Genomic DNA, 21,104 nt, shown 5'->3' with positions numbered 1-21,104 from the left:
CCCCCCCCCCCGCCCCCGCCAGGGCTGACTTAATCTCTACTAATCAAACATGACGACTTGTTGTTCTTTAGAGATGGGAATGTGTTGACCTGGCCTCCCTGAACCAGGATTTGGGGAAGAAGACAGCTGGGAGAGAGGGAGAGGGAGAAAACACAGTACGAGTCCACAGAACTCAGAGAAAACAATAGGAATCAAAAATGAGCCAAATCAATGCCTGTTCCAAATTTGGATGGCAGAGCAGACTTTACAGTTTGAGGTTCAATTGGTGTGACCACAGCCAAAACAAGGACACAGCCTCATGCACCTGGGGATGTCACCTAACCACAGGTTGAGGTGGGATGAGAGGGCTCCCTCTGCATGACCAGACACCTCACCTGTCAGAGGCACTGGTTGGAGCAGTCTCGGTCCCTGGGCTCCCTTCAGGGAGGGCTGCTTATACTAGCCCACTCTGCCTCCTTAACTCCAGGATCTGCCTCCAAACCACGACCATGTTGCTGCCCTGTCCCTGTCCCTTCCCTGCTCAGAGTGATCAACAATGTCCTTAAGTCCTCGAGTCCTTCAAAGTCACCCTTTCCTTTCATGGCCACATACCATGACCCAATCACTAGTCCCTCATTGAATTTACAGAAAGCCTGGGCTCTCACCAGCAGTACTGGTTCCCAGACACGGGGATGGGGTGTCTTACATTTTTCTGATCACCTTTTACTCTGAATTCTACAAATGCTCAATTCCTGATCCCTCTTGTGTTGGTCAGAATTCCTTAATTGATGAGCAAAAGAAGCAGCTTTGCTTGCATAGGGAAGATTTACTGGAAAGCCTTCTCACTAAAGGTAGAGGTAGAGCTGGCTTCAGGTCCAGCTGAATCGGACCCCCAAAGGCCACCAGACCCTTCTTTCCTTTGCTCTCTGTTCCTCTCTGTGTAGAAGCTCAGATTCTCTATTTGGCTCAACACACAGGGTGTCTCTAGTTCTCCATCTAGAATAGGTTCTCTCTTTAAAGCAAAGATTAAAAATCTCATCAAAGGGCTCTGATTGAGTGGTTTCAGATCAGCTGTCCATTCCTGTATCCACCAACTGTGGTCAGCAAAGTGGGTCCAGCCCCATCAATTGCATTGAGCAAATCCACAGCAGCCAACTGCCAACCAAATCACAGGGTTGGATTCTGCACTCCCAAGGAAGCAAAATTAATTCATGGGAGGCAGAACACTCTTAGATATTACACTGACTATGGCTTTCCAGACAACCAAGCACATAATAGATCTCTGTCTGTCTGTCTGTCTATCTATCTAGTATTGAAGTTTCACAGGGGAGCCAGGCCAATGGTGCATGCCTATAATCTTAGCAACTAGGGAGGCTAAGGCAGGAGGATCATAAATTCAAGGCCAGCCTCAGTAGCTTATCCTACCCTAAAAGAAGTGGAAGAGAGGGGACTGGGGGTGCAGTTCAGTGGTAGAGCATCCCTGAGTTCAATCCCCAGTATCTCACAAAATTTTTTGTCCCATGGGGGAAAGAGGTCAATGAAGAAAACAATAAATAAAAAGGTTTTGTCTTAGTCCATTCTCTGTTGCTATAACAAAAAAAAAAGAAAAGAAAAGAAAAAAAAAACTTGAAACCAGGCATGGCTTCAGAATCTGAAGAGGATCTTCTTGCTGCAAGATTACATGGCAGAGGATATCGCACAATGAGACAGAGCAAACAGGCCGGAAAGAGTTCACTTTTACAATAAAGCCATCCCTAAAATAACCCATTAATTCACAAATGGGTTAATCCCTGCCCTCATGACCCAATCACCCCCGAAGGCCCAACCTCTCAACACTGTGCACTGGGAATCAAGTTTCCAATGCTTGAAATTTGGGGCAAACATTCAAACCACAGCAGGCTCCTTATGGGAATGAGGGGGGTGGGGGGCTGTGAAATTCTAGAGGATGGAGCACTTCTCAGAAGGACAGTACCATTCTGGGACCAAACAACATCCAGTCCAGCCTCCTACTTCCTGCCGCTGCTGACCTCTCCCAACCCTTTATCCACCACAGCGCCTCCTCCTTCCCCAAGTACCACTGACACAGGCTGCTGTGCATCCTGAACTCTCTCTCTCTCTGAAGATGGGAACAGCAAAGGATAATGACAGCACCGTTGCTAACTGTCATCTCATCACCATTCGCCGCCACTGTCCCTCCTGGCACCTGACCTAAGTCCACAGTCTTTGTCCCCTCTTCTCCCTCCTTCTCCTTTCTAGATCCCAGGCCCTAGCTCTCTTGCCCTTCCTCTGTTGTGGGATGCCAAACTCTTCTAGTGCTTTCTATGGCTTTATCTTAACAGAACAAGCTAGGGAAAGTGGAAAGGGCTGTCCAGAGGAAACCACAGAGGCCCAGGGTTTTTTTTAATTTATTTTTTTATTTTTGTTGTTAACATATTTCATTTATAGGGTCAAACCCAGATCTTTCCTCAGAGGCTCCTATGGGGTGATGTGTAAAGGAAGTACTCCCAGGAGAATATGGTAAAGGCGGGAAACAGAACAGAGGGCAGAAAGATCCCAGCCTGGCCTGGTCCCTCAGGGAGGCTCGGGGTTTGTCCCACCTCCAGGCAAAGAAGCACCAATCAGTGGGTACTCAGGATGACCCTGGGGAGCTGGGAGAATACAAATTAGTGCGTACTCTGGGATCTCAACTGTGCAAAAAGTAATTCTAGTTTCCTGAGAGCAGCTCTCTCTCCCAAGAGAGTTCCAGATTGGGGAGGGGATTTATTTGCAAAGGCAAGCCAGGTCAAGGCCACTGCTAAGGACTGAATGTTTATGCCCTCCCCAAATTCATACTGAAGCCCTAATCCCCAATGTGATGGTATCTGGAATCGGGGCCTTTGGGGGGTATTTAGGTTAGATGAGGACTTAAGAATAGCTCCCCATGATGCGATTGGTACCCTTATAATAAGAGGAAGCGGCCAGGGCCCTCTTGCCATGGGAGGACATAGCAAAAAGGCCACTATCTACAAACCAAGAGGACCCTCATGAGCACTGCACCGTGGGGGGCAGCCTAATTTCGGATTTCCCAACCTCTAGAAGAGTAAGAAATAAAGTCTGTTATTTAAGCTACCAGGGGTACAGAATTTTGTTATAGCAGCCAAGCTGAAAGACAGGCACACAGACTGCTTGCACAGGGAGGGATCTGGGCTGTGCAGGGCAGTGCAAGCCACATCGACTGTCCTACAGCTGCACACTTCCTTCTGGTCTGTCTCCAGCTCTTTGGGCCCTACACTGTCTCCTGGGCCAGGTCCCCAGTCAAGCCATCCTGCACATGCCCAGCTCCTTGCTTCCTCTGGCTGGGATCGAGCCCCTGCCCTGCTCTTGTCCATTGGTCTAAGTCCTTCAAGGTGCTCCGTAGCACCTTCCCCAGGAAGTCCCCTCCCTCGCCCCCTCAGATGCACTAACACTGGGGTTGCCTCACGCCCATCACAGATGGCTACACCCAGCTCTCCTCCCCACCCTTTCAGCACCCCCTGCAGGCTTCAAGGTTGGCCTTAAGGGCACAGCCTTTGCTGTCACTGTGAGGCAGCCCAAAGAGATGACCCACCCGTGGGCTCAACAGAACTGTCTGACCTTTGGCTGGCTCATCAACTCTTTCTGGGCCCACCCATCCCTCCAAGTCCTGCTGAGCCCCAGGACCTGCTTCAGGGAGCCCTCTCTGACCAAGCCCATCTGGTTGGGGTCAGTAAAGCCATTTCCTGTCCCAGGACTTGGGATGGGGTTTCCACCCTGTCACCTTCAAATGAAAAAGTAGTTCTGGTCAGTTCTTCCTCAGTTTCCCCCACAAAGATTCCCCTGCACCAAGCTCTATGCTGAAGAGAAGAGAGAAGAAAAACGGGAGAAGAAGACAGGGCACACTCATCCATGGTGGACAGAAGGGCAGCCACAGAGCAGTCCAAACTAGTGAGACTGGGGCCTGTAGGACTTCAGAGCAGAGAGAGGGGGAAGCCAGAGCAGTCAAGAAGGCTGCTTGGGTATGGTGCAAGCCTGTAGTCCCAGCAACTCTGGAGGATGAGGCAGGAGGATCACGAGTTCAAAGCTAGCCTCAGCCACTTAACGAGGCCCAAAGCAACTCAGCTACTCAGCAAGACCCTGTCTCTAAAAAACAAACCAAACTGGGGTGGGGGTGGGGGGAGTCTGGGGATGTGCTCAGTGGCTAAATGCCCCTGTGTTCAATTCCCATTGCAAAAAAAAAAAAAACAAACAAAAAAAATGAGGTTCTTGAACTCAAGGTGAGTTCTCCAAGGCCTCTACCACCCTGGTGATACCTCTCCACACCTAATCACATTCCTGGAATGCTTGCCTCTTGGTCCTAGCAACTGATGCTTAAGCATTTAAACCCCTGCACCAGCCACCTGTCGGGAGCCTTCCTGAGGTTCTGAGTCTGCTTTATGGTGCCAGAAGCCTTGCCCCTATCCCCACCACTTACCCCTGGTCATCCCAAGCAAGGGATTGGGGAATCTCTGGGGGTGGCCTGGCATTGTTGTTTCTGCAGTCATATTTTGGATTTTTGTTTCATTGTTGTTTAGCATTTTCTTTGGATATAATTTCAAAGGTGTAGAAAAGTTGGAGAACTATCCAAGTTGTATTCATATACCTTTTGCCCAGATTTACTAGTGATTTGACCCCATTTGCTTTATTATCCTTCCACAGATGTTTCTGCATCTGTGTTTCTGAACCATTGAAAAATAAGTTAAAAACATGATTGGAGGTGGGGGCTGGAAACAGAGCTCAGCTGGTAGAGTGCTTGCCTCACATGCACGAGGACCTAGGTTCAATCCTTAACATGCCCCCCCCCCCAAAATGACTCTCATTTTACCCTAAATGCTTATGTTTCTAGTAACAAGAAGAGGCTCTTACCTACCCACGGTGCAGTTACAAAATCGGAAAGCCTATATCATCTGAACAGGACTATTCTTTACCCTGGCAGCTAGATCCAAATCACCTTGTCCCGCTAGGCTTGGGCCACTGCTCAGAGCTCTCTAGATACTTGGAATCTGCATGCGGCATTGGGAAGTGCTGATCCAGAGGATACAGGGAGAATCCCCATTCGATTCTCAGGCAGGGACTTTAGCCTGAGGTCCCCTCCTCCCTTTCCCTGTCCCTTGGCGGGGAGCTACCGCCCAGGCAGTGCTGGCGGGCAGACAAAAGGCATTACCTTGCTCTGCGGGCGGTTGGGGAGCTGGGTCCCCTGGCTGTGGGGGCTGGAACCGCTGCCCAGCTCCAGCTATAAATAACCCTGAGGGGGCGGGCCGTGGGCGGAGCCACCCCTACCCTCGGGGAGGCGGTGGAGAATGCCCCCAGTGCCCCGGGCCTCACCTCAGCCTCCGGGAGCGGGAGCTGAGGGACAAGCCTTCGGAGGGGCCGGGGAGGGACTTGCTGTCCTGGGGAGTGCGGGCTCTGGACCCTACCCTTTCGGCGCGGCATGGGGGGTCCCGCGGGGCTGCCAGGTCTCCTTGATGCCCCACAGCCCCTCCTCTACCTGCTGTGCCTGCTCTCATTGCTCCAAGTAAGTGCCTGCCGGGAGCGGGTGGGCACCATGGTGGCCTCAGGAGCTCGGAGCGCCGCACTCGCCCTGTTGGGACGGGGGAGTTCTTGGCGATCCCTGTGACCCAAGATGGGATGGAGATCTCGGGCTGGGTGAGGGGGCAGGTGGAGGGCAAATAAAACTAGCCAGCTAGGATGGAGACAGGCCCATGTGAATGAGGAGAGGGTTCTGGGGCCACACTCTAGTGACCAGGACCTGTCCTTCAAGACAAGAAATTCTCTGTCCACAACCCATTCTCTTTGCTCCCCCATGGATCCTTCCTTCACTTCCCCTGCAGGACCCTTGATGTCCTTCTCCACCCTAGTTTATCTGGCCCTTTCCCCCAGCAGACCACCAGAGAGCTGCCTCCCGCCCACCCACAGCTGCCTTGTCCCCACCCCTCCTCTGATGCCAAATGAGCCAGAGGACAGAGGGGCAGAAGAAATCCAGTCTAAGGGGTTATTAAGACTCTGGGCTTCCCCCATCCCACCCACCATTCTGGTCAGAGTCAGGGTCAGCCCAAGGGAGCTAGGGTGAAAAGAGGGAGGGAGCTAAAACAAAGAGCTGAGGAAGTTCGGCTTGAGACCAGGAAGGAGGGATTCCCAGAAACATACAGGAGGAATCTCTTCCCATTTCACAGATGAGGAAACCAAGGCTCAGAAAGAAGGATGACCTATCCTCCGCCACACTTTTCAGGAAGAACTACAACATTAAAATAGGGCAGAGGGCAAAGAGGGACAGAGCCAGACTGAAAGTCAGGAGGCCTCTTCCTATCCCGGCTCTCCTGGGGACCAGCCTCAGGGGCAGTGTCTTGGCTCTCAATGTCCCTGTATGTATGAGGAGAATTTATTCATTCCACAGTCATGTAGTGAGCACCTACCAACTGTGGAAAGTGGCTTTCCCTAGAGGAGCCCTTTCAAATTCTTACTTTGCCCCTGAGTGTGTGACCTTGGACAAGCCAAACTTTCCTCGCCTCAGTTTTCCCATCAGTAAAATTAGGATGACATTGGTGCTTCCTGAAGTTAGTTGAGAAATAGTAGAGATAATGCAAGAGAAGTGTTTGGCACTGAGCTTGGTGTGGAGCAGGCACCCAGAAAACACGGGCTATGGTGTTGTGCCAGACAGGAAAACGCCAGAGGCCTTGTCCTCGTGGGGTCCCCTAATGGGCCTGGGAGTTGTGTACCATGCTGAGGTGGGTCAGTGTCCACACAGGCCTACCATCCTTTCTTCTTCTTCTTTCCAAAGTGCTACTAGGGGAATTAATTAATTTTTTTTTTTTTTGTACCTGGGATTGAACTCAGTGGTGCTTACCACTGAGCCACATCCCACATCCCTCGTCCCCCCCACCCCACTCTTTATTTTCCACATTTTATTTAGAGACAGGATCTCACTAAGTTGCTGGAGCTGGCTTAGAACTCGCCATCTTCCTGCCTCAGCCTCCCGAGCTGCTGGGATTACAGGTGTGCACCACCATGCCTAGTGCCATAGTGCTACTAGAGATGGAACCCTTGGGCTCACACATGCTAGGCAAGTACTCGACCCCTGAGCTAACCTCCATCTCTTTTAAAATTTCTTTAGAGACAGGGTTTAGCTGGTATTAGAGGCATGTGCCCCTCTCTATTAGGCCCTTTGAATGACACTGCAGAATGCATTTGGAGCAGGAGGAGTTTTCAGAGTGGGGTTCACCATTTATCCTTCTACCCGCAGAGGTGCCGGGCTTTAAGTCTCCTACCCATGTGTTCTCAGGATAGGGCTTCCTCTGTTACAGGGCTGGGGCCTTCAGAGAGGGCAAGGCAGTGCCAAGACACCCCCCTTTCTAACCCAATTCTTTTTTGTTTTTTTTAATGGTGCTGGGGATTGAACCCAGGGCCTTGTGCATGCAAGGCAAGCACTCTACCAACTGAGCTATATCCCCAGCCCTCTAACCTGATTCTTGAGATTAAGTCAAAAAGATCAAATCAGACAAATGGCTCAGAGTAACAGGCGTAAGTTTAATGAAGGGATAGGAAAAGGGAAAGGGGACATGCTCAAGGGAGAGAGTGAGTCTTCTCAGGCCAGAGACCATGTGGCTCTCCTGCACTCCTGTTTTATTGGAGTTCCTAAAGAAGTTTCCATAGAGTCCTGCTCAGGTCCACCTCGACTGATAGCAAGATGACATCAGACTTCCAAGTCCCCACTGCCTTGACAACTCTAGGCCAATTTGGCCCCTGCTGAGTGGTTCTAATTGGATTCTTAACCAGAGATTCTTACAGATTTTATGATTAGGAGGAATTACTCTCATTATTCTCATCTTCCTGAGTTTCAGGATTTGATCTTTGAAAAGGGTCACAAAAGTCTCCCCACTCAGAGAAACTTGGGGACCTTTTATTGACATTATTTGGGGTCTTCTTTTCTCCTGCAGTTAACAGGTAGTTTGTTGAGCCAGGTAAATTGCTTTTGGGAAAAGAAGCAAGTGGGGGCGGGGGGTCAGCACAGTGGGCCCATTTTATACAATTATTCCCTTAACCTCGTTTTCCCACCATCCTAATCTGGCTGTCCCCTGTCACCATGAGAGCTGGGGTCCAGAGAATGGGGTCATGATGGCAGCTGCCCAAGCTTGTTAGAGTGAGAGAGCTTCCATTCACTGCTTCAGAGCCTGGTGGGGGGTGGGAGGGAGGGAGGGTGCCTTGGGTTCTGGAGATGTCAGAACCCAAGACCTCAGAGGCTACTGTGACTTCCAAGTCAGCTCAGGCCCTGTCCCCACATCTCCTGATGACCTCAGACTGAGCTAGAAACTACTTCCCTGCCCAAAGTTACTCAGCATGTAACCAGCTGGAGAGAAACTACACCTTAGTTTCTCTGCCCAAAGCCCAGCCTTCCTCACCCCGAGCCTTTGTGGTAATAGGATTTATTTCTGGGTCCTTGGCCAAGTATTCTGAGATTTCTGCTCGCTGGGAAATGAGAACCTGAGAGGAACAGTCAGTGGGGAGGGAGGGGCAGCCCAGGGGGAGCCTGGCTTCCAGCCTTCTCACCCATTCAACCTGCATTTAACAAGGACTTCACACTTCAGGGACACAGGATGTGAAAGTCCACCCATGGCTCCTGCCCTGGTGGAGTTCTGGCTCAGAAGGAAACCTGGCAGGAAGAATAACAAGGAAATAGTGTGCGTGTTTACAAACTGGAAATTGGATCTAAGAAAAAGTGAATAAAGGTGTGAGAACCCTGACAGGAGTCTGGTGGGAGGCGACAGGTCCAGCTGGAGTGGAGTGGAGGAGCTGTTGGAGAGGAGGGCTGGGGAAGTGAGCAAGGGATCTTGAAATGTATCGCTGGGGCATGCAGAGCTCTCTAAACCCAGGAGGCGCCTGGTCTGACTGGCACTGTAGAATTGCCAGCTGGTCGCTGTGAGAGGAGACGCCACCATGGTCCAGTTCACAATCCCACAGCCTGGTAGAATCCACCAAGCCTTGATTCTGGTGCTCCTGGTTCCCCTGGAGGGTTTATGGGGGGGCTGCTTGGGAGAGGGCACTATAGCTGTGCTCTGTGCTGTATGCTGAGCGCTGTGCTAAGCCCTCCTCAAACACTGGAGAGGTTATCTGCAGATCGGAAATGGAGGTTGCCATGCGGATGAAACGTTCCAAATCCAAAATGTATTAAGCAAAATGGTTTTTGGGATTTCGGATTAGGGATGCTCAAAGTCCAAATATTCCAAAATCCAGAAAAACTCCAAAATCCGAAATACTTCTGATCCCAAGTTTTTCAGATAAGGGGTACTCAACCTGGATACACAAAGCCCTGAGTCTAACCCTTCCAACAACTTGCTCACCTCTCTGTGGAGGCTCCCCTGGAGCCTATCAATCCCTCTCATCCAGCCCCTCACCTTTGGACAGGAATCCCCTCCCCAGGGTCGCTTTCCCCAGGGCCTTGCTTCTGTTGGGGCCACCTGCCCCAGAAGGCTCAGCAATGAAAGAAGAGAATTCAGGGAAGTCCTGGCAGTGGCCGCCAGCCACGGGAACCTGGAAGCTCAGGACAGCTCAGCACCAAGTCCACGGCCTTGCATGCCCTCCCCTCCCCCTAGCACACAGGCAGACCTGCAGAGCCTGGTGCTCAGGGACCCTGGCCAGAGCAAAGTCATCTAATGACTTTTCCCCAAAATTCAACTCCCTCATGAATGTTTTCTAACCTAATCAACCAATTTGGTCTGTTTTTGCCATTTTGTTAGAGTTTAAGTTTTTTGTTGTTGTTTTGGGTTTTTTTTTTTCTTTTTAATTCGTCTGAGGGCACTGCCTACTTCATTCTGTATTCTCGGAAGTCTCAAATTTGCAGAGGTTTACAAATAATGGGACTATTCTGCATCCTCTTCACTGACATTTTGTACTTTATCTAATTGCAAACATTTTAAGGCCTCCTCGGCCGGATTGTCTAAAGTCACTTTATTCAGAATTCTAATTTTTTAAGATGTCATTTCCAATGTGCAGGGAGTGGGGGGAAGGCTAGCTCGCTTGAATCAGCTTATTTTGTCTGTTTTACTGAATGGCTGACACGGCAGGTCACTGACATGGGTCACCTATCTACAGCTTCAGAACAACCCAAGAGATAAGACCATCCTTATCCCCATTTTTCAGAAGAAGCTGAGGTGAGGTCCCAATGTCACTGGGCTGGTAAAGGGCAAGGCCAGGACTCCAATCAGACAGCCCCAGTCCAGATTCTCTTCCCTTAACCAAAATTTAATTTTAATATTAGGCTATTTTTAGAACATTCAGACAGAAGCCAAAACAAACCAAAGAGTAATGATTAGGCAAAGATGAGTTGATCATTAAGGAGATGGTTTTAGCCTAAGTGACTTGTTGAGGACCTCTGATGGCCAGTGCCAGCCCTTCTTCCCCTCCTAGGCCCAGGTATGGGAGAGGGGCAGAGAGGAGAGGAAGAGTCCTGGGCTTTCAGAGGGAAAGAGAAGAGCAGAAGGAGGAGAACATGGAAGCTTCCCCAGGAGCCTTGGAGGCTGAGGGGGTTGGAAGGAGGGGTGGGCCATCCTGGGAACAGGGACCTGCCCCAGCAGTGACACAGGGGTGGGAAAGCTCCTGGGGTCTTGGGGTCCTTACTCCAGGTTCCACATCCTATAAGTTGGATGGAACATGTAAATTCTCCCCTTCCTGGAAGCCAGCCCAGATGCTTTAGAAAATAAACTTCTTCCCTTCAGACGACTTCCGGGGCCTACCCTCTCCTCAGCCCTCTCTCCCCCCTCCCTCCTCCCCTCTCCTCCTCTTCCTCTCTGCCCTCTCTTTTCCTCCTCCTTCCTTTCCTTCTCCACTCCTCGCTCTCTCCCCCCTGCTACCTGCTCCTCCTTCCCCTGACTGAGTCCTCACTGAGCTTAGGCTCAATGAAAACCTCTGAATGAGGAAGCTTCTCCCTCCAACGAGTCCTTCCCTGACCTTGGGGAACAGAGGGAGGAGTGGGGAGGGCTCATCCCCATTCCCTCCTGTCAGGGGCAGCCTGGTCCAAGGACTGTGGTCCCGTAAATCTCCCCAGCTTAGACCAACTGCTATATTTAGACAGAAGCTTGTTGCCAGGAGGGAACACTAGGCTGGGCCAGACCCACTGGCTCCTGTGAGGTGGCACCTTGGGGGCCTCCTGTCTGGCCCCTGGGGCACAGGTTCTGCCTGAACAGGGCGCAGCGTGGAGGAAGAGCAACCAGAATCAGGCCTGCTGTCTTTTCCCTGCTCTCTCCAGGGGCTCCTCTATCCTGTTCTAAGGCCAGGGATTCCCATGGCAGGTACACAGGGGCCAGAACCAGGAAGCAGAGAAGGAGAGAGAGGGGCGGGGAGCTCTCCTCACCACAACAAAATATAAACCCCAAAGGCATGTCCCAGTGACCCGTCTCCTCCAGCCACACCCTGCCTACAGGTGCCACCCAGTTCATCCACACCAGTAGATCAATCTGCTGATTAGGTTAAGGCTCTCATAACCCAATCAGTTTGCCTCTAAACCTTCTGCACATGAACTTTGGGGGACACCTCATATCTAAACCATAACATCCCTTATTGGGGTGTAGGGTATCTCTACTGGCTGAGGGGACTGTGGTCTCATTCATCCATCGAGTCAGTCAGTCAACAAACATTTGTTGAACACTTGATATGTGCCAGGCTCTGGGCTGGGAATGGACACAGATATAGACCCTGGGCTATAGATTTCATGGGGCAGATACTGGGGTGGAGGCTGGGCTCTGACCCGCAGACAGCAAAGAGCCACTCAGTACCAAAGTCCAAGACGTTCCCATCAGAATAGAGGATACTGGCAAAAGGAAAGCCCTCTGAGGCGTCTCTGCACTCTCACACTCTGACACCACGCAGTTCTCCAGTTCCCTGGGGCACCCATGGCTTCCTACCATCCAGCTTGGACCTGACACTATCCAGTGAAGATAGCGCAGACCCACAGCCAAGGGCTCAGTCCACCATGGCTGCTCCCTCCCCAGGCTCCCATTGCAAGTCCTTTGGGCTGCAGATCAGAGACTCCCACCACCCATCTTCAGGTCCGGGAATGGGAAGAACAGCTCACAGAACTGAGGGGAATATTTACTTACATTTCCCAGTTTATTATAAAGGGCATGACAAAGGATATAGATGAAGAGATACACTGCCTCTTCTGGGAATGCCATCTCCGTGTGCTCACCAATCCAGGAGGAATGTCAGCTTCTAGGGAGGCTTTATTACACAGGCATGATGGATTCCTAACTCGGTCTCCGGCCCCTCCCGCTTCCTCGGTGGCAGAGCCTGAAAGTTCCAGGCTTCTAATTACTGCTTGGTTTCTTGGTGACAGCTCCATCCAGGAGCTCACCAAGAGCTGTCTCGTTAGAAGGAAAGATGCACCTGTCACTCAAGAAACGACAAGGGTTTCAGGACCCCTGTGTCAGGAACTGGCGACTAAGAAATAGAACTTCTTCTTATATCCCAATATCATAATGGGACTTACTGGGGCTTAAGAGGTTACAGAATCCAAAGTTCTCATCTCCCCTGTGCATGATCCTGCCTAGCTTGCTAGGTCTGCATCCTGTGTCCCAGAGATCTGCCTATAAGCTCCCCACCCTCAACCTCACCCTCCTCCCCGGGAAGAGAGGGGCTTTTTATTACTGTGGCCTCCTGAGTACCACTGCCACCCCATTGGGGGCTGAGTCCTGTGTTCGTGTTCCCTCACTGTGATAAACTACCTGAGATAAACAACTTATAAGGAAGAAAGGTTTCTTTTGGTTCAAGGTTTTGGAGGTTTCAGTCCATGGTTAACTGGTTCCATTGCCTTTGGGCCTACATAGAGGGAGAACATCATGGTGGGATCTTGTAAGAGAGGAGGACTATTCACCTGACGGTGATCAGGATGCCAAGAGACAGGAAGGGACTGGGATCCACTTCCTCTTTCAAGGCATGCCCCAATGACCTAACTTCCTTCCACTAGGCTCCACCTCTTAAAGGTCCTACCACCTCCCAGTCCTGCCACAAGCTGAGGAACAAGCCTTCAACATGTGAGCCTTTGGGGGACACTTGTCCAAAACAGCAGAGCTTCTCAGGCTTCATCCTTCACTTTCTTCCCCAAGACTAGCAATTCCTATCTATATCAGACCAGCCCATCCCCTACCCTGTTTGGGCTCAAAGCCTGCCTCTGCCCCTTATCTGCTGTGTGGCCTTGGGAGATGGCTTCACCTCTCTGGGCCTCCATTGCCTCATCATCAAAATGGAGCTATTTACAGCTACCCCAGAGGCTGTGCCAATGAAAACGGAGCTGTCTTCTGTAAAGCATTTAGAGGTGTGTCCAGCATGCAGTAAGCACCGACTCTACATAAAGGGGCAAGGGAAGGGCTTCCCTCCCCACTCGCTCCTCCCCCTGTGGCACCTCCTGTGCCCACTCAGCTCCTGCCCCTGAAGTCACTCTCTCCTCTCCACCCTCCGTCCTGCCTGCACCCAGAGTCTTTCCCTCCTTTTGGACTCGGCTCCAATGCCCAGTCCAGGGAGCCTTCCTGGTCCTCCTCACACCCACCACACAGGGCAGAGGACTGAGCTCGTAAGTGGGTGGAAGCTGGGTCTTCAGGGGCCTGCTGGACAGAGGGGTGCCAAGGACCTGTGTAGGTCCATACTGTCTGAGCACTGGGAAGGAGGAGCCTGGAGTCTCTAGGAAGCCTTTCCAGTGGGGAAGGACTTGAACTAGGCCATGGTGTGCCCCGCTATGGGGCATGTGTCCCCCATCTCTGAGCTCTCCAACGAGACCTTGACAAGAGCCACTGTTCAGCTCAGGCCGTCTGTGTGCCACTTTCTTGGCATACAGTAATGTGATGCACACCGTGTTTGTATTATCCCCATGTTAAAGATGAGGTGACTAAGGCCCAGAGAAGTTAAGTAGATTTACCAGGGCCACACAGCTAAGAAGCAGCATCCCCAGAACCCTGAACACAGGGATCTCTGCACTCTATACCCTCTGAGAGCTTAACTCACAGGACATGGAGTAGAACTATTCACGACATGTCTCTGCCTTCCCTGATCCTCCAGATCGTGTGCTTTCTGAGGGGACACGATCCAATGGGCCTCTTCTTCCTGCCCACCCATCTCCACCACCACCAGGGACTCTGCTCAAAATAGTCACCTGAAGGTTATGCTGTGGGTTTGAACTGAGTCAAATCCACCCAACCATCCCCTGAAAGAGAACAAAAATCTGTGACTGTGCCAACTTTTTGGACCAGCGGAGAAGTTCTAGGATACAGAGGCAAGATCTGGGAGTCATTCCAGAATCCTTTTCTGATATGCTCATCCATTTGCCTGAGCTGGAACTGCAGGCATCAGACGCCAAGCACATGACCCCCACAAAGGGCTTTGGTCAGCAAAGAGACTCGGCCACAGCTTGAGACCCAGCATCAGAGGCAAGATAGTCCCAAACCCTCCAGGTCCTGGGGCAGGGGCCATGATCACAGAAGAAGGGTCAGAGGAGTTCCCAGAGGGGAGGGGAACTCGACTCAGGACCTGTGGTGGTTCTTGGCATACATGACCGGACAGAATGTCAGCAGGAGCCAGACAGAGGCCTAGACAGAGGTTCATTTAGGAAGTAGATACACATTCAAGGGAGAATGCGGGCCGTCTGGAGAGTGAGAAGCCCCTCTGTGGACTGGGGTTCAGTATTTATAGAAGGGCCCTGTAATCAGGCCCAGACTGGAGATGGAGCCATACAAATTTTCGCCTGTTTTCCGGGCCCTCTTTCATATCACAAGGACACAGGCCAAAGGCATGTTGCTGAAGATTCAAAGCTGTGTCTTCGGCATCTCAATGGCTTACGGGCATTTCCTTTAAGGTTCAGTAGATCTCTCTTTTTATCCTAGACCCCTATCTCAACATGAGCCCGTTCCTGTGAGCTCAGAAAAGGTGCCAAGCCACCCACAGAGGTCAAGCAGGGCAGCACCTGCGTGGTGGGGCCAGGAATGTTGCAGCTGGCTTTGAGAGCTGTCCCCTGAGATGCAGAGACTGGGCCTGCCTTGGGGGCCAACATCCACAGCAGACACTTCACTTCTGAGTTGAGCATTGCCTGAGAGGCTGGGAGTCCCTGGGGACCTGTGCCACCCAAAGAGGCATTACCTGCAGTTCTCCAATGGGGCTGTGAAGCGGGTGATGAGTCAACCCTGAGGCCCCCACTCACCCTAGACCCAGCTGAATAGGGCCTGAAAAGTCTTCTTGGAAGGTCCCAGGGCCCAGAGCTTCCCCTCCACGCCCTAGCCTGCTGCGCTCCAGAAAGGTGGCCCACTGATGCCCAGTGAGGCCTCTCTGATGCCCAGAAGCTGATGCTGAGGAGCTCCCAGCAGCCCCTGCAACCTGTGAACAGCAAGACCACAGCCCCCCAGGGTTTGTTCTGTGAGCCAAGAGGTCAGAGCTCCCAGATGATGGCTCAGGCAGCCCTGCAGCACCAACACACACACACACACACACACACACACACACACACACACTTTCTAAGCACACACAGCATCACGCACCCAAGTTCCCTTCACCTCCCTTTGCACCCAGCATTGTGGCCGAGTGTTCCACAGAGCACAGGTGCAGTCTGCGCCCCCGCCCTGGGCTCCAGGAGGGGGTGGACAGCGCTCACCCATCTGATCAGGTGGGATCATTAATTAGAAGCTCTAGGCCAGCAGGGTGAGGCTGAGCATGTGGCCTCCAGCCCCAGCACAGGAAATGGACTGAGATTGATGTGGGGAACGTGATGTTTGAGGGCTCTGGCTCATGGGGACATTCTGGGGCAAACATCGGCCCAGCTGCCAGGGAGGGAACATCTGAGCAGAAGAGAAAGAGGAGGGGCCGCCTTCTGGCAGAGCAGTGCCTTCTGGAATCCCAGAGGCAGAAATGTCGGGTGGAGAGGCCATGAAAGTCACACAGCCAAGTGCGCAGACTCACAAGCACATCGGCCACAGAGTAGACGCCTGATCTTGGGAGGGTGGGGAGCAGGGTTAGAATTTCACTCTCGTTCAGTCCTTCGCCACATATTGTCCAGCCTCTCTGCCTTTGCAATGCTGTGCTCTCTCCTCGTACCTCCCTTATCAGGTGGGCGAACTCCTACGCACACTTCAAAGTCCACCTCAGCATGACCTGTTCCATAGGCCACCCATCCTCAATAAATTCAAATGCTGTGAAGCTGGTCACCAATCCATCTTTCCCACCAGACGATGGTCCCTGGAGGGCAGACAGGACCACATCTGCATCATCCCTCCATGTCCAGCACCCACTCTGATGGGACACTGGGTGGTTTGGGTCTCTGGGGTAGGATTGCCATTGTTGCCGCCATCAAGTCTGTTCCCTAGTGAGTATAGGAACTGACATTGTGGCCCCTAGCCTCAAAGTGCCACCTCTTCTAGGCAGGCAACCTTCCCAAGTCCAGGTTAGGTGTCTTTCCCACATATTAACCTAATGACCTTGTAACTGTCTGCTTATCTGTGAGACAGGAAAATAAAGTAGTTATACACTTCTTTTCTGCAAGTTCTAAGTCTGGGATTCCTTCCGGGCCTGGGACATCCTGAGGACACTAGAGAGGTCCCTCAGCCAGGGCCTGACACATAGTAGATATCTGCAAATGTTGGGGAATAAACAACTAGGGGACATCCCCCACCTGGCTTTGTGACAAAAAGGCCTTTGTTCTCTCCCAGGGGCACATCCCTTCCAATGGAGGGGAGGATGGCTCAAGGGCTGAGGGACAGAGCAGACTTCTGCTTCAGAGGTGACCCTGCACCGGACCACTTCTAAGGCCTTTCCAGGGTTCCAAGTTGGGTCAGGACACCGCTGTGCTATGGGGTCTTCATTGTCCCCCTCTTCAGCTCCCCCCTCTGCACAGTAGAGGTAAAAGGAATGAGGGATGTGTGGCTGATCAGGGCAAGTGACAGACAAGAACCATCAATGGCTGCCAGTGCCTGGCCTCTGACCTCATCCCTTTTCCCCCCAACAGGCAGCCAGGCCAAGCCAGGTGCCCAGAGAACAACCCCAGTGGGCACTGCTGGAGCAGTACTGCCATGCAGTCCAGACCCTCACTGACCTCTCAGGTATGTGTGCCCCCCACTGCCTGGTAGTAGACCCACAGGTGAGGGTGGGCCCCCGGGGCTAAGGAAGGAAAGTTCTCTGGGGTGGATGGAGCCTCAGCTTCCAATCCTGGGCTGCTCTCTGTCTTGCTGGGGGTCTCTCAGGAGGCCCCCTTCCCCATGTGAGCCTCAGGCCTCTTGCTGCTCAGAAAGGCTGGGCTGAGAGCATCCCTGACTCACTTCCAGCTCCCCCATGGGCACCTGAAGGAAGGAGGCTGGGCTGGTTTCAGAAGCCCAGGGAGGAATTGACCCCTCCACTTTCAAACTCAGGCGAGAGGCGAGGCTGGCAGAAGGTGTAAAACTATCTCCTGTTGCCGTGGCTACAGGTGTCACCCCAACAGGACCTGTGAAATAGCCGCTGGGCCTTGAGTTCTAACCTCTGAGTTTTACAGCTGCTGATTCACAGAGTCAGGGACAGATGCTGCAGAGCTCAGAAGTGTGCTAGACTCTCAAGGCTCTGGAGAGATCTCTCTCTAGGGCCCCACCCAGTGTCCTGGCCTTCCCAGGGCTGTACCCAAGGAGCAGGAGGGAAGGAGGAGGGCTGGGGTGAGGAGGAGGTGCCCCTCTGGCTTGGAGCTGCTGCCAGAACACGAGATCAAAAGTTCTGGCCAACACTGGGTTCCCGCATCCAAATGCAGCCTGACTCTGGCATCCAAGAAGAAAATCTGGCTTTCTGCTTCCTCAAGGTGGGGAAATTTTGAGCTCAGGCAGACCCAGGTGGATCCTTGCTCCTCCACCTAGCAGAGATGTGACCCTTGACATATCATCTAACCCATCTGCATTAGTTTCCTAGGGCTGATGTAACAAAGTATCCCAGACTGCCTAGCTTGACTAACAGAAAAATCATCCTCTTACAATTCTGGAAGCTGGACCTCTCAGTCTAAGGAGTTGGCCTCTGTTGGTTCTTTGTGAAGCCCTCTCCTTGGCTTGCAGATGACTGTCTTCTCTGTGTGTCTTTATAAGACCTCCCTTTGTGTATGTCTGTTCCCAATGTCCTCTTCCTATATGGACCCTGATCCTACTAGATTAGGACCCACTAAGCAAATTGTGTTAATTTTACTTTATCTCTTTAAAGGTCCTATATCCAGAAAGGCCACATTCTGAGGTATGGGGACTTAAGACTTTTGACAAACGAATTTAGGAGGGATATAATTCAGCCTATCTGAACCTCAGTTTCCTCATCAGTTAGAATAGGTTCTAAGTCTTCCCCAGAGGTTTACCATGAGGGTTAAATGAAAGACCATGGGTACACCCAGTCAGGGTCAAATCCAGCAGCCATCAGACAGGAAATGGAGGCCCCTCACTGCAGGACGGCCCCAACCTCTCTCACCAGACCTTCTGCCTTCAAGCAATGCTGGATATCTATGGACACACCGCCTTCTCCCCTCCCCTCTGCCTGTCCCTCTCCTTCCCTTGGGCAGGTGGCACAGACCCTTTGCTGTTGCCCTGGATGATGGTACCGTGTCCTCCCTGTCTTTGAGTTTAGTGAGGAGGGTTCTGACCTATCCCCAAAACAAGGCTCTCCTACTCAACTTCTAATACCATTCATCAGTTGACAAAAGACATCTGTAACATAAAATTGGGGGGGGGGGATTAATCAAAGAAGATGATAAGTGCTCATGATCCCACGATCCAGGAATTTTTATATAATATTATAGAACCATAGAGCCTCATGCTGGGCTTTTTGTTTGTTTTTATTTGCATTGAACTCGTCATCCTTGGGGAGCCACACCTGAGAAAGAGTGACATGATCATAATTTTTAAAAAGTCTCCTCGTCTTCCACATGGAGGAAACAGGGACCCCAGTTGAGTTGCTCAGAGAGGAGGATGAACCTGGTGGGAGGACACAGATTTTTACAAAACTGGGACAAGACTGGGTTCACTGTTTTATAACCAGCTTTTCCTCCAATAACTCAGAGTGAACACTTCCCCATGTCATTAACTATTCATTCACTGCTGGCGCTGCCTGGCAGCTACCATGGGAATGCACCGTCCTTCAATAGACGTGCCCCTGAGGGGAACGTGTGAACTGTTAGGATGCCCACTGGGCCTGGGAAATCCCTTCTTAAATCTCCACAAGGTAGTGGCCTCCTTTTACTGTCCATTGATTGTGAGAACTCATAATAACAAACATAAAGGTCAAAGATACTGTTGTTTAGACACATGTACATGTGAAAAAAACCGGGGGGAAAAATAAGACCACAGTAATGATAAAGGCAACCTTCTAGGGGACATTCCCTCCAGGGAAGGAGTGCGTAGATAAGTATGTTAGTAATCGGTAATGATCGGTTTGGGACTGGGAGGTAGGCCGGTTACTGTCACTACTACCTGAAACTTCCATAAAGGAAAAGACCAAAATTAAAATACAGTGAGGCCATGCATGAGCTATTGGCAAGTGTTCATAAATCAAAGACTATGACCAACTCAATTGTATGTCCCCGAGGTCCAAAGAAATGAAAACCACATGTAATCACAAGAGTGATTATGACTCTGGACCAGTTTTTAATGGGTTGTTTCTATTGTTTTCATCACAGAGCATTTATATATTTTTGAAAAATAATAGACATTTTATGTATTCTGCTCATGGATAATAATAAGGGTCTACAGGGACCCAAGGATCCCTTGAACTAACTCCCCAGGCCAACACACAGACATGTATGCACACACCCACAAGTTTGGTCAAACGGAAGAGTTTTGCTTCCTCAGCTCTGTGTCCAAGGCATTTGTTCTCTCCGCAGTGATCACTGAGCCCAAGCCTGAGACTTTCTGATGGATGGTGGGGACAGTGAGTGAAGAGCAACAGTCCTGTCCTCCGAGAGCCACAGCACAGGCCGGTAGAGGATACAAAGGGAAAACTAGGCACCTTGTGGAGACATAGGCCAGCCTGGCAGACAGGGGCACCAGGGAGGGCTGCCCCACCCAGACAAGACAGAGGAGGTGAGACTCAGGTGTGTTGAAGGGTGGGAAGGAGTGGGTTGGGCTGACTGAAGTGCAGAGCTGAAGGACCGTCAGAGTAGATGGCATAGCGTGTGCCAGGGGGCAGAGGGGCAGCAAGGTCCTAGGCAGTGATAAGGTGTTCCTAAGGTTACCTCAAATTTAGCAGGAGGGCAAGGAAGAATTTTCTTTACAATGCCAAAGATATGGCTCAATTTTGAAAGCAATGGGAAGACACTCTTTTTTTCTTTTTTCTTTTTCTTCGTTTTGGGTGCCAGGGATTGAACCCAGGGGTGCTTAACCACTGAGCCACACCCACAGCCCTTTTTTATATTTTATTTAGAGACAGGGTCTGGCTGAGTTGCTGAGGGCCTTGCTCAGTTGCTGAGGCTGCCTTTGAACTCGTCATCCTTGGAGAGCCATGCCTGAGAAAGAGTGACATGATCATAATTTTTAAAAAGTCTCCTCGACTTCCATAAGGAAGAGACAGGGACCTTGCTCAGAGATGAGGATGACCTAGTGGGAGGGGACAGGGAACTCTTTTCCCTCTCTGGGGAGCCTGCTTCTCACCTTAAAATGAAAATGTGGGGTTGGGTGGTCCCTGAGGGGTTTCCTGGTCCCACATCCTGGTCTTCTTGTTGGACATGAAGGTACCATGTCATTTCTCATATCCCAAGGTGGAGTGAGGTGGAATGGAGAAGGGGGTGTCTGACCTGGGAGCACAGTCCTTGGTGCCACAGGACAAGTGCAGATCACTTTCAGGCTCCTTCTGAGTTTCCACACCCAGTTATCACTCCCAGGAAAACCCACAACTTTGTCCAGTTCTGTCTGAAAAGACTCCTGTGTACGTGGTCTAACTGAGAACAGCCCCCCTAGAGAGGCAAGGGTATATGCTATCCCCTTAAATCCCGTTTTTGATGGACAGGAGAATGGGTGTGATATGGTCAAGATGGGGGACAGTGACATCATGTGGGATTCTGTTGTGCTCTGCATGCTTATTTGATGCCATGTATTGGACTGCGTAGTAGGTGTGTATAAGCTGGCCTGGAACCATCCATC

At 51.3% G+C, this 21,104-nt stretch overlaps 1 protein-coding gene across 2 annotated transcripts in view; it reads left to right on the top strand.

The window, feature by feature from the left end:
• The first annotated feature begins 5,307 nt into the window (after positions 1-5,307).
• The window catches only part of Crhr2 (corticotropin releasing hormone receptor 2), a 46,877-nt gene continuing 31,080 nt past the window's right edge, over positions 5,308-21,104 (top strand). The window contains exons 1-2 of one of the 2 annotated variants that reach the window (XM_015490192.2): positions 5,308-5,527; positions 16,982-17,075. In XM_015490192.2, coding sequence (XP_015345678.1) covers positions 5,444-5,527; positions 16,982-17,075 — 178 coding nt within the window. In that variant the 5' untranslated portion in view covers positions 5,308-5,443. The remainder of the gene's footprint in view (positions 5,528-16,981; positions 17,076-21,104) is intronic. The other variant, XM_015490190.2, reaches the window with a different exon arrangement.

This window comes from Marmota marmota, unplaced genomic scaffold, assembly GCF_001458135.2.
Source record: "Marmota marmota marmota unplaced genomic scaffold, marMar, whole genome shotgun sequence".
Taxonomy (NCBI): domain Eukaryota; kingdom Metazoa; phylum Chordata; class Mammalia; order Rodentia; family Sciuridae; genus Marmota; species Marmota marmota.
This window is presented reverse-complemented; position numbering and strand designations above follow the sequence as displayed.